The sequence below is a fragment of the Nerophis ophidion genome, linkage group LG15, assembly GCF_033978795.1.
Source record: "Nerophis ophidion isolate RoL-2023_Sa linkage group LG15, RoL_Noph_v1.0, whole genome shotgun sequence".
NCBI classification, from domain to species: Eukaryota; Metazoa; Chordata; class Actinopteri; order Syngnathiformes; family Syngnathidae; genus Nerophis; species Nerophis ophidion.
In genome coordinates this window covers 7,391,119-7,404,788 of record NC_084625.1, presented here as the reverse complement: position 1 = coordinate 7,404,788, position 13,670 = coordinate 7,391,119, and the positions used below count along the sequence as shown (strand labels likewise).

General features: G+C 41.0%; 1 protein-coding gene across 4 annotated transcripts; it reads left to right on the top strand.

Moving 5' to 3' along the window:
* The first annotated feature begins 1,404 nt into the window (after window positions 1–1,404).
* Window positions 1,405–10,228, top strand: zgc:194621 (uncharacterized protein LOC795037 homolog). 4 transcript variants are annotated; one of them, XR_009809768.1, is made up of 6 exons: window positions 1,441–1,970; window positions 2,274–2,332; window positions 2,421–2,504; window positions 9,285–9,372; window positions 9,710–9,780; window positions 9,868–10,228. XR_009809768.1 is itself a non-coding variant. In XM_061921374.1 (5 exons), exons 1-5 carry the CDS (start codon window positions 1,660–1,662, stop codon window positions 9,910–9,912), a joined length of 570 nt encoding a protein of 189 aa, XP_061777358.1. In that variant the 5' UTR covers window positions 1,485–1,659; the 3' UTR covers window positions 9,913–10,228. The 4 variants fall into 4 exon arrangements, 3 of the variants coding, with proteins under 3 accessions (XP_061777359.1, XP_061777360.1, XP_061777358.1); XM_061921374.1 differs by lacking the exon at window positions 9,285–9,372 and having other exon boundaries at window positions 1,485–1,970; XM_061921375.1 differs by lacking the exons at window positions 2,421–2,504; window positions 9,285–9,372 and having other exon boundaries at window positions 1,405–1,970.
* The last annotated feature ends 3,442 nt before the right edge of the window (window positions 10,229–13,670 follow it).

Below are 13,670 nucleotides of genomic sequence, written 5' to 3'. Positions count from 1 at the left end.
CCAGTCTATAGTGGATCTAACATAATAGTGAGAGTCCAGTCCATAGTGCATCTAACATAATAGTGAGAGTCCAGTTCATAGTGTATCTAACATAATAGTGAGAGTCCAGTTCATAGTGGATCTAACATAATAGTGAGGGTCCAGTCTATAGTGGATTTTACATAATAGCGAGAGTCCAGTCCATATTGGCTCCAACATAATAGCGAGAGTCCAGTCCATAGTGGATCTAACATAATAGTGAGAGTCCAGTCCATAGTGGATCTAACATAATAGTGAGAGTCCAGTCCATAGTGGATCCAACATAATAGTGAGAGTCCAGTCCATAGTGGCTCCAACATAATAGTGAGAGTCCAGTCCATAGTGGATTTAACATAATAGTGATAGTCCAGTCCATAGTGGATCTAACATAATAGTGAGAGTCCAGTCCATAGTGGATCCAACATAATAGTGAGAGTCCAGTCCATAGTGGCTCCAACATAATAGTGAGAGTCCAGTCCATAGTGTATCTAACATAATAGTGAGAGTCCAGTCCATAGTGGATCCATAGTGAATCTAACTTAATACTGAGAGTCCAGTCCATAGTGGATCTAACATATTAGTGAGAGTCCAGTCCATAGTGAATCCAACATAATACCGAGAGTCCAGTCCATAGTGGATCTAACATATTAGTGAGAGTCCAGTCCATTGTGGATCTAACATAATAGTGAAAGTCCAGTCCATAGTGGATCTAACATAATAGAGGGAGTCCAGTCCATAGTGGATCCAACATAATAGTGAGAGTCCTGTCCGCAGTGGATCCAACATAATAGTGAGAGTCCAGTCCATAGTGGATCCAACATAATAGTAAGGGTCCAGTCCATAGTGGATCCAACATAATAGTGAGAGTCCAGTCCATAGTGGATCTAATATAATAGTGAGAGTCCAGTCCATAGTGGATCCAACATAATAGTAAGGGTCCAGTCCATAGTGGATCCAACATAATAGTAAGGGTCCAGTCCATAGTGGATCTAACATAATAGTGAGAGTCCAGTCCATAGTGGATCTAACATAATAGTGAGAGTCCAGTCCAGAGTGGATCCAACATAATAGTAAGGGTCCAGTCCATAGTGGATCTAACATAATAGTGAGAGTCCAGTCCATAGTGGATCTAACATAATAGTGAGAGTCCAGTCCAGAGTGGGCCAGCAGGAGACCATCCCGAGCGGTGATGATATATTAAGAGTCAATTTATTGTTAGTACACTTGCATAAAAAACACAGGGTAAAGAAGTACGGTTTAACGCCAAATTCAGAAGTGCATTAATTTATATACAGTACAGAAAAAAAGTTACAGTATGTAAACATATATAATACATGTTTATAAGAAATTATATGAACATGCTGATTTTAAATGTATAAGCATACATATAGTTTGTGTCCCCCTGCCCTTTGGGTTCATTGGCATGTATTAATTGACGGTTTGTGACTTTTATTGTGAAGGTTCTGACCAGAAGTTCTACTTAAGCTTGTATCCAACTTTTCAGAGGCGTTAATGTGGTTTGAGCTCCATAGCAACCAGATGACTGACACATAAAAGTGGACTACATAGTTGCAAAAAGAACTTATCCCAGTCAGAAGGAGATACTTTTTTTTGGAATAGAGAGCCTATAGAAGAAGAAAAATGCACTCCGCAAAGGTTGGCAGACACAAACAGACTTTGGACGCTCCATCCGAGCCGAGAACCAGGACCAAAACGCTCAGAGTCCCCCCGTTGCGTGGAAACAGAGCAGCCAGCTGTCCCAGAGCGCCCCAGAAGGGGGGTCCCTCCAAGGTGAGCTTTGAACGCAGGACCAGGTCCAGCTCCGCTGCCCCCGGACCCGACGGACTGAAAGGAAAGCGGGGCTTACATGCAGAGTGGCGGGAAGGGAGCGAGGGTCCTGGGCAGAGGGGGCGAGGGGGCGTCCAGACTCAGAAGAAGCTTGCAATCCAGAGGTGACACCGGCTTGATTGTGACCTAACTCCATTGTGTTTTTCATGTAAAGTATCCGTTTTATGGAAACATCCTGTAATTAAAGGATTTGTGTGTGTGTGCGCGTGTGTTTGTGTGTGTGTGTCTTTAGCCGAGGCCATCTGTTGCTCATGTAAACAGCTGAGGCTTTGAACTTTGACCTGACCGTAATGCGGATCAAAGTAGACACCTCAAATCCACTCCTGTGCACCCCAACTGTTGCACACTCCTGGCTTGGCAAAATGATTCTGACGCCTTCCGATGATCACGTCTGTGTCTGGTTTCAGCCACAACGCCTTCACTGTCATCCCCCCTGACCCCAAGAAGAGACGGGAGATCCAAAAAAGTGAGTTGCCCTGCACTTGAAACGGTAACAACAAACAAAAAAAGTGTTGGCGTGCATGCGTTTGAAGCCCGTGTGCTTGTTGGAGCAGAGGCGGATGCCGAGCTCGCCGCTCTGGAGGAGCTGAGGCTGAGCAGAGCGATGGCGTACGTCACCATCCAACCCAGCACAGTTGGTGAGAAAACAAAACAGGGATTGATTTTGTTTTGTCGTCAGACTTTCTTTTTCACAAACCCCGTTTCCATATGAGTTGGGAAATTGTGTTAGATGTAAATATAAACAGAATACAATGATTGGCAAATCCTTTTCAACCCATATTCAGTTGAATGCACTACTAAGACAAGATATTTGATGTTCAAACTCATAAACTTTATTTTTTTTGGGCAAATAATAATTAACTTGGAATTTCATGGCTGCAATACGTGCCAAAGTAGTTGGGAAAGGGCATGTTCACCATTGTGTTACATCACCTTTTCTTTTAACAACACTCAATAAACGTTTGGGAACTAAGGAAACTAATTGCTGAAGCTTTGAAAGTGGAATTCTTTCCCATTCTTGTTTTATGTAGAGCTTCAGTTGTTCAACAGTCTCCGCTGTCGTATTTAAGCTTCATAATGCGCCACACATTTTCAATGGGAGACAGGTCTGGACTACAGGCAGGCCAGAAAAGTACCCGCACTCTTTTTTTACGAAGCCAAACTGTTGTAACACGTGCTGTATGTGGCTTGGCATTGTCTTGCTGAAATAAGCAGGGGTGTCCATGAAAAAGACAGCGCTTGGATGTTGTTCCAAAACCTGTATGTACCTTACAGCATTAATGGTGCCTTCACAGATGTGTAAGTTACCCATGCCTTGGGCACTAATGCACCCCCATACCATAACAGATGCTGGCTTTTGAACTTTGCGTCGATAACAGTCTGGATGGTTTGCTTCCCCTTTGGTCCGAATGTCACGATGTCGAATATTTCCAAAAACAATTTGAAATGTGGACTCGTCAGACCACAGAACACTTTTCCACTTTGCATCAGTCCATCTTAGATGACTTCGGGCCCAGAGAAGCCGGCGGCGTTTCTGGATGTTGTTGATAAATGGCTTTCGCTTTGCATAGTAGAGCTTTGACCTGCATTTACAGATGTAGCGACAAACTGTATTTAGTGACAGTGGTTTTCTGAAGTGTTCCTGGGCCCATGTGGTGATATCCTTTAGAGATTGATGTCGGTTTTTGATACAGTGCCGTCTGAAGGATCAAAAGGTCTGGGTCATTCAATGTTGGTTTCCTGCCATGCTACTTACGTGGAGTGATTTTTTCAGATTCTCTGAACCTTTTGATGATATTATGGACCGTAGATGTTGAAATCCCTAAATTTCTTGGAATTGCACTTTGAGAAACTTTGTTCTTAAACTGTTTGACTATTTGCTCACACAGTTGTGGACAAAGGGGTGTACCTCGCCCCATCCTTTCTTGTGAAAGACTGAGCATTTTTTGGGAAGCTGTTTTTATACCCAATCATGGCACCCACCTGTTCCCAATTAGCCTGCACACCCCTGGGATGTTTCAAATAAGTGTTTGATGAGCATTCCTCAACTTTATCAGTATTTATTGCCACCTTTCCCAACTTCTGTGTCACATGTTGCTGGTATCAAATTCTAAAGGTAATAATTATTTGCAAAAAAAAAAAAATGTTTATCAGTTTGAACATCAAATATGTTGTCTTTGTAGCATATTCAACAGAATATGGGTTGAAAATTATTTGCAAATCATTGTATTCTGTTTATATTTACATCGAACACAATTTCCCAACTCATATGGAAACGGGGTTTGTATAACTACCGAATTTTTCGGACCATAGGATTATATGGCGCACCACCTTTTGCGGGTCCCGGGTCTATGTTAATACAAAAAGCACATTAAAGGGGTCATATTATTGTTTTTTTTCCCTACATTTAAAACACTTCCTTGTGGTCTACATAAGTGTTTTTCAACCACTGTGCCGTGGCACACCGCTGTGCCGTGAGATACAGTCTGGTGTGCCGTGGGAGATTATGTAATTTCACCTATTTGGGTTAAAAAATATTTGACCCAAACCAGTAATTATAATCTGCAAATAAAGTGTGGCAAAGTAACCGTGTAATACTCTTCCTTATCAGTAAGTGGCAGCAGGTTGCTAATTGCTTTGTAAACGTCGTATCTGACGCTTAAACCAAAAATAAACAAAAGGCGAGTACCCCTAAAAAAGGCATTGAAGTGGAAAACGAAACTGATACTGAACAGGCTCCAAAGTGAACAAAAACAGAATGCTGGACGACAGCAAAGACTTACTGTGCAGCAGAGACAGCGTCCACAAAGTACATCCGAACATGACATGATAATAGAGAATTTCCACCCAAAGAAGGATAGCGTCCGCACGACTTAAAATAGTCTCGATTGTTTAAACAAACACGGACACGTTTCCAGTGAAGGTTGGACTCTGTTGTCACCGATTCTGTACATAACTTTTATGGACAAAATTTCTAGGCACAGTCAAGGCGGTGAGGGGATCCGGTTTGGTGGCTGCAGGATTAGGTCTCTGCTTTTTGCAGATGATGTGGTCCTGATGGCTTCATCTGGCCGGGATCAGCCCAGTGTGAAGCGACTGGGATAAGAATCAGCACCTCCAAGTCCGAGTCCATGGTTCTCGCCCGGAAAAGGGTGGAGTGCCATCTCCGTGTTGGGGAGGAGACCCTGGTCCAAGTGGAGGAGTTCAAGTACCTAGGAGTCTTGTTCACGAGTGAGGGAAGAGTGGATCGTGAGATCGACAGCCGGATCGGTGCGGCGTCTTCAGTAATGCGGACGTTGTATCGTTCCGTTGTGGTGAAGAAGGAGCTGAGCCGGAAGGCAAAGCTCTCAATTTACCGCTCAATCTACGTTCCCGTCCTCACCTATGGTCATGAACTTTGGGTTATGACCGAAAGGACAAGATCACGGGTACAAGCGGCCAAAGTGAGTTTCCTCCGCCGGGTCGCGGGAATCTTCCTCAGAGATAGGGTGAGAAACTTGGAGAGGAGCCAGATGAGGTAGTTCGGGGATCTAGTCAGGATGCCACCAGAACGCCTCCCTAGGAAGGTGTGTCGGGCACGTCCGACCGGTAGGAGGCCACGGGGAAGACCCAGGACACGTTGGGAAGACTATGTCTCCCGGCTGGCCTGGGAACGCCTCAGGATTCTCCGGGAAGAGCTGGACGAAGTGGCTGGGGAGGGGGAAGTCTGGGCTTCCCTTCTTAGGCTGCTGCACCCGCGACCCCATAAGCGGAAGAAGATGGATGGATGCTAAAACAAAGACACTACACACAGGAAGACTCCAAAAACTCCAAATAAGTCACAGCTCGATGTCGTGACACTTGCTTTGAGACAAGAGCTATAGTGACGCATGCTTGGTTATGCTTTGAATTCATATCCAACAATTGCGACGATGACTTTTTAGTGAAGTGAATTTCTCTTGTGACTCAAAGCGCTTTACATAGTGAAACCCAATATCTAATTTTTACATTTAAAGCAGTGTGGGTGGCACTGGGAGCAGGTGCGTAAAGTGCCCTGCCCAAGGACACAACGGCAGTGACTTGGTTGGCGGAAGCGGGGATCGAACCTGCAACCCTCAAGTTGCTGGCACGGCCGCTCTACCAACCGAGCCATACCGCCCCAATACTGTCAATATCAACTACCGAGTTTACATTTTTAATGTTTGGTGCCGGCGGTGTGCCTACGCATTTTTTCAGTGAACAAAAATGTGCCTTGGCTCCAAAAAAGGTTGAAAAACACTGGTCATGACAAGTCAAATGTGCTTGTTCTATTGGCAGATAATTTTGCTTCTTTCAAATAAAATACCCCACCATTTTTGTATTTTTTTTCTTGTTTTTGAAGACTGACTTTTTGCAGTGTGTCCATCCATCCATCCTTTTCCGAGGTCGGGTCGCGGGGGCAGCAGCCTAAGCAGGGAAGCCCAGACTTCCCTCTCCCCAACCACTTCGTCCAGCTCTTCCCGGGGGATCCCGAGGCGTTCCCAGGCCGGCCGGGAGACATAGTCTTCCCAACGTGTCCTGGGTCTTCCCCGTGGCCTCCTACCGGTCGGACGTGCCCTAAGCACCTCCCTAGGGAGACGTTCGGGTGACATCCTGAGCAGATGCCTGAACCATCTCATCTGCTCCTCTCCATGTACCCGTGATCTTGTCCTTTGGGTCATCACCCAAAGCTCATGACCATAGATGAAGATGGGAACGTAGATCGAGCAGTAAATTAAGAGCTTTGCCTTCCGGCTCAGCTCCTTCTTCACCACAACGGATCGATACGGCGTCCGCATTACTGAAGACACTGCACCGATCCACCTGTCGATCTCCCCATCCACTCTTCCCTCACTCGTGAACAAGACTCCGAGGTACTTGAACTCCTCCTTTTCTTGGGGCAGGGTCTCCTTCCCAACCCGGTGCAGTGTGTAAGTACGTTAAATATAAATATTGAATACGATTAAAATGAAGGGCAAGATTATTACCATAATTCAGTGGCAATATTCAAGTGTGGCCCCAGTTCCCTCTGTAGTGGAAAAGTTGGGTCAAGAGGTCAAAAAGGTTAAGAACTCTTGATCTCTCTATAGCAGGGGTCACCAACCTTTTTGAAAGCAAGAGCTACTTCTTGGGTACTGATTAATGCGAAGGGCTACCAGTTTGATACACACTTAAATAAATGACCAGAAATAGTCAATTTGCTCAATTTACCTTTAACTCTATGTTATTGTTAATAATTAATGATATTTATCTTTGTGGAAACACTGATCATCTTAATGATTTCTCACAATAAATATATATAGAAACAGATAAATATATATATATAAAAAAAAAAAAAAGGGTATTACTGTCTGTCGTTCCGTCATACATTTTCTTTCCGTCTATGGAAGGTTTTTTGTAGAGAATAAATGATGAAAAAACACTTAATTGAACGGTTTTAAAAGAGAAGAAAACACGAAAAAAATGAAAATTAAATTTTGAAACATAGTTTATTTTCAATTTCGACTCTTTAAAATTAAAAATTCAACCGAAAAAAATTTGAATCTTTTTGAAAAAATTTAAAAAAAAAAATTTCATGGAACATCATTAGTCATTTTTCCTGATTAAGATTATTTTTAGAATGTTGATGACATGTTTTAAATAGGTTAAAATCCAATCTGCACTTTGTTAGAATATATAACAAATTGGACCAAGCTATATTTCTAACAAAGACAAATCATTATTTCTTCTAGATTTTCCAGAACAAAAATTTTAAAAGAAATTCAAAAGACTTCGAAACAAGATTTAAATTTGATTCTACAGTTTTTCTAGATTTGCCAGAATATTTTGGGTCAATTTTAATCATAATAAATTTGAAGAAATATATCACAAATATTCTTAGTTGAAAAAACAGAAGCTAAAATGAATAATTAAATTAAAATGTATTTATTGTTCTTTACAATAAAAAAATATATTTACTTGAGCATTGATTTAAATTGTCAGGAAAGAAGAGGAAGGAATTAAAAAGGTATATGTGTTCAAAAATCCTGAAATCATTTTTAAGATTGTATTTTCTCGCAAAAATTGTATTTCTGAAAGTTATAAGAAGCAAAGTAAAAAAAAAAAATTAATTTATTCAAACAAGTGAAAACCAAGTCTTTAAAATATTTTCTTGGATTTTCATATTCTGTTTGAGTTTTGTCTCTTAGAATTAAAAATGTCGAGCAAAGCGAAACCAGCTTGCTAGTAAATAAATACAATTTAAAAAATAGAGGCAGCTCACTGGTAAGTGCTGCTATTTGAGCTATTTTTAGAACAGGCCAGCGGGCGACTCATCTGGTCCTTACGGGCGACCTGGTGCCCGCAGGCACCGCGTTGGTGACCCCTGCTCTATAGGCTACCATGTTTACATTTTGTAAATGACTAAAATAAGAGAAAATTAAAGCTGCAAGCAGCGTTGGTTGGGTCCGCCTTTGGCCGCTGCCAAGCCCTGGTCTAGGTCAGACCTACATAGAGGTCTTTGTTTCATGTCTCTACGACATTCCTAACAGAAGTTACAAGCAGTTTTGTCTGGGTTTTTTCCTAGGGGGCGCTGGAGCGCAATTTTGACTTTTGGGGTTTGGTTTTTTATTAGATGGCAATTTTCGCCAGTCCTGATGTGTGTGTAAAATTTGGTGAGTTTTGAAGCATGTTAAGGGGGTCAAATTACAGCTCAAAGAGGCAAAAATGACCGTTTTTAGGAAACTTTGCGCAGGGGTTCTTTGAAGGCGCGTAAAATCAAAACTGGAGCAATAATCAAAACTTTGTTGGATAGTTTTAATGAAAAGGGTTCAATCTCTGTCCTGTGCGAGTTTGAAGCCGAAACGACAAACGCACTCTGAGGAGTTTACGTTTGAAAAAGGTGACGGGTTTTTACAAAACTTTTATTTTGAAGGGGTAATTTTTAACTTCCTGTTGATTTTTGCCGAAGGATGTCAATTATCTAAATGTAGGTCTAAGTGAGACCTACATAGAAGCTTTTGTTTCATGTCTTTCCGGCATTCCCACCGGAAGTTACAAGCAGTTTTGTCTGTGTTTTCTTCCTCGAAGCAGTTTTTGCTGTGTTTTGATCAAAAATTGCGCAAGAGCGCAATTTTGAGTTTTTTGTTTTTTTGTTTTTTTTCATTAGATCGCAATTTCTGCAAGTCCTGATGTGTGTGCCAAGTTTGGTGAGTTTTGAAGCATTTTAAGGGGGTCAAATTTCAGCTCAAAGAGGCAAAAATTTAATTTTTTGCGAAAATTTAGTTTTGAAGGGTTTTTTTCCAACTTCCTGTTGATTTTTGCCCTAGAAGGTAGATTATGAAATGTAGGTCTAAGTTAGACCTACGTGACAGTTTTTGTTTCATGTCTGTACGACACTCCTAACGGAAGTTACAAGCAGTCTGTTTTTCTTTCCTTCCTAGGGGGCTGTAGCGCGAAATTTTGATTTTTCCGGTTTGGCTACCTAATAAGTTGGGAAGGCATGCCAGACCGATGTGTGTGTCAAATTTGGTGAGTTTTGAAGCATGTTAAGGGGGTCAAATTACAGCGCATAGGTGCGGAATAATAATAAAACGCACCAGTTTCAATAGGGTCCTTGGCCCATGGCAAAGGACTCCTGTGGAGTCTTTTGCCATGGGCCAAGGACCCTAAAAAATGTGGAGTCCTTTGCCATGGGCCAAGGACCCTAATAAATATCTTGTGAGCTTATTGGAGGACATTTACCTGTTAACTGCTAGCCGATATCGTTCAACACTTGCGGCTGATATCGGACTGATATCTGATATCAATACGAGACCGGAACACCCCTAAATGTAACGATTGTGTTTGTGTGTGTTACCGTTATCAGGGGGCCGCATGAGTCTGGAGGCAGTCCGGCTGAGGCAACAGCAGGAAATGATGCAGACCAAGAGGAAACCGGTATTGACGATAGCGCACACGTGGATATCCAGTCCGAGTCATGCTCGAATAATAATAATAGAATAATGTCTTTGTTTGATGTTTCAGATGCGGAAGCAGCTGCTGGAGCAAACTCGTGTTCTGACGGGCTGAGCTCCACGCAAGAGAGGAGAATCCAAACCCTTTTTTAGAGTTACACAATGCAATAAATTATGCCAATCCAAATATTATAATAAGGGCTTTCCACGGCAACAACAAGACGTGCGGAGAAATAATAAGCAATCAAAGCATTGATTGTAAGACAATATTCTACAAAAAACAACATGAAAACATGTCAGAATGCAACATAAAACTCAGTGCTTAGAGCAGGGGTGTCAAACTCATTTTTTGGAGAAAAATCCACTCCCAAGTGGGCCGGACTGTTAAAATCATGGCATGATAACTTAAAAATAAAGACAACTTCAGATTGTTTTATTTGTTTGAAAATAGAATAAGCACATTCTGAAATGTTACAAATTGGGTGTTTTTACACTTAATGTTGCGGTTTCTATCTTTATTTGTCGTTATTTATATTTTCTGAAAAATTATGTGACAATGTTCATCATTCAACTCATTAGTGTTAATTTTTAATCTATCAAGATGAAAAAATTATATGAAAATCAAATTACAGTATGTTATTTATGTAGTTTGATCAGTTTCCTCGACTGATGTACAAACATCATGTGGTTTATTTTGTACATATGTAGCATCATCTACAAAGATACAAAGAATTGCTATTGCGACATCTAGTGGACACATTTAGAACAGCTGTTTCTTTCAAAAATTTCATGTTCATTTTTATACTTGGCAAACTCATCCCGCGGGCCGGATAAAACCTGTTCGCGGGCCTGATCCGGCCCTCGGGCCGTACGTTTGACACCCCTGGGTTAGAGTGTCTTCCCTGAAATCGGCAAGTTTTAAGTTCAAATCCCAGCAAAATCATACCAAAGACTATAAAAATAGGAGCCATTACCTCCCTGCTTGGCACTCAGCATCAAGGGGTTGGAATTGGGGGTTAAATCACCAAAAATGATTCCCGGGCGCGGCCACTGCTGCTGCTCACTGCTCCCCTCACCTCCAAGGGGGTGAGCAAGGGGATGGGTCAAATGCAGAGGACACATTTCTACACACCTAGTGTCATACTTGCCAACCTTGAGACCTCGTAACGGGAGTGTATATTGTAGCGTCCCGGAAGAGTTAGTGCTGCAAGAGTTTCTTGGTATTTGTTCTGTTGTGTTATGGTGCGGATGTTCTACCGAAATGTGTTTGTCATTCTTGTTTGGTGTGGGTTCACAGTGTGGTGCATATTTGTAACAAGGTTAAAGTTGTTTGTACGGCCACCCTCAGTGTGACCTGTATGGCTGTTGACCAAGTATGGCTTGCATTCACTTATGTGTGTCTGTAACAGCCCCGTATATTATGCGACTGGGCCGAGACGCTGTTTGTATGGAGAAAAAGCGGACGTGTAAAGGACGCTAAAGGCAGTGGCTTTAAGGCACGCCCCCAATTTTGTTGTCCGGGTGGAAATTGGGAGAATGGTTGCCACGGGGGCACTGAAATTCGGGGGTCTCCCGAAAAAATCAGGAGGGTCGGCAAGTATGCCTAGTGTGTGTGTAACAATCATTGGTAGTTTTACTTTTAACTTTAAAATGATGAAGAAGTCATGCAGGGTGAACATTTTTGGAGTCCCACGGACACCCTACACTTCTGTCACAATGCTGCGTTCAAGGACTCACTTGGAAGAACCGGCGTTTCCCCTCACTGAGTGGGAAGTGTAAAAATAATGCTTATCAACGCCGACAGCTGCCAGCACTAAAAGATGAGCTCGCATTGATGCTAAGATAAATATTATGTTGTGATGTTTATTTTTTATCATATAGTATATGTATTGTGTGCTTTTGTTTACCTATTTCTCAAATTTTACTGCATTTTTTTTACATCACGGCCATGGGACTACAGATGAATTGATTGATTGAATGAAACTTTTATTAGTAGATTGCACAGTTCAGTACATATTCCGTACAATTGACCACTAAATGGTAACACCCGATTACATTTTTCAACTTGTTTAAGTCAGGGTCCACGTTAATCAATTCTAATCTAATGAAATGTATGTAATTCTGTTTTGGAATGTTATTCCTTAAATCCTGCTGATAACGCATTTGATTTGTACCATGAAGTGACTAACGTGGACTTAAACAAGTTGAAAAACTTATTGGGGTGTTACCATTTATTGGTCAATTGTACGGAATATGTACTGAACTGTGCAATCTACTAGTACAGTGGTTCTCAAATGGGGGTACGTGTGCCCCTGGGGGTACTTGAAGGTATGCCAAGGGGTACATGAGAGTTTTAAAAAATATTCTAAAAATAGCAACAATTCAAAAATTCTTTATAAATATATTTATTGAATAATACTTCAACAAATTATGAATGTAAGTTCATAAACTGTGAAAAGAAATGCAACAATGCAATATTCAGTGTTGACAGCTAGAATTTTTGTGGACATGTTCCATAAATATTGATGTTAAAGATTTCTTTTTTTGGTGGAGAAATATTTAGAATGAAGTTCATGAATCCAGATGGATCTCTATTACAATCTCCAAAGTTGATGATTACTTCTATGTGTAAAAATCTTTATTTATAATTGAATCACTTGTCACTTTTTCAACAAGTTTTTAGTTATTTTTACATCTTTTTTTCCAAATAGTACAAGAAAGACCACCACAGATGAGCAATATTTTGCACTGTTATACAATTTAATAAATCAGAAACTGATGACATAGTGCTGTATTTTACTTCTTTATCTCTTTTTTTCAACCAAAAATGCTTTGCTTTGATTAGGGGGTACTTGAATTAAAAAAATGTTCACAGGGGGTACATCACTGAAAAAAGGTTGAGAACCATCCATCCATCCATCAATTTTCTACCGCTTATTCCCTTTTAGGGTTGCAGGGGGCGCTGGTGGCTATCTCAGCTACAATCGGGCGGAAGGCGAGGTACACCCTGGACAAGTCGCCACCTTATCGCAGGGCCAACACAGATGGACAGACAACATTCACAACAATGTACTAATAAAAGTTTCAATCAATCAAAACGTACAGTACACAGTGGCATATATAGTCATATGTAAAATAAAAGTATATATAATTTTATGTACTAATCTTGAGTTAAGACGTCTTTTTTAATATTGAACATGAATTCCATTCACACGAGTGGACTTTTTTTTTTTAAATGTTTATTTACAAATTTTAACAAAAACAGATGAGAAACAATCAAAATAGTTCAACAACAGTATAAAACATTATATTGTTGGGGGGGGGGTTGCCCACATATGCGGTCCTCTCCAAGGTTTCTCATAGTCATCATTGTCACTGTCACCGACAGTTTTCCTTGTCCTTATGTGGGCTTTACCGAGGATGTCGTTGTGGTTTGTGCAGCCCTTTGAGACACTGGTGAAATAGGGCTATACAAATAATAGGGGTGTGGGGAAAAAATGGATTCGAATACGAATCGAATCGAATACGTTATGCGATTCAGAATCGATTCTCTTTTTTTTTTTTATTATTTTTGTTTTTGTTTGTTCTTTATCAATCCAACAAACCACTACACAGCAATACCATAACAATGCAATCCAATTCCAAAACCAAACCTGACCCAGCAACACTCAGAACTGCAATAAACTGCAATTGAGAGAAGACACAAACACGACACAGAACAAACCAAAAGTAGTGAAACAAAAAATAATATCAACAACAGCATCAATATTAGTTATAATTTCAGCATAGCAGTGATTAAAAATCCCTCCTTGACATTATCATTAGACATTTATAAAAAAAGTGTCACAGTGGCTTACACTTGCATCGCATCTC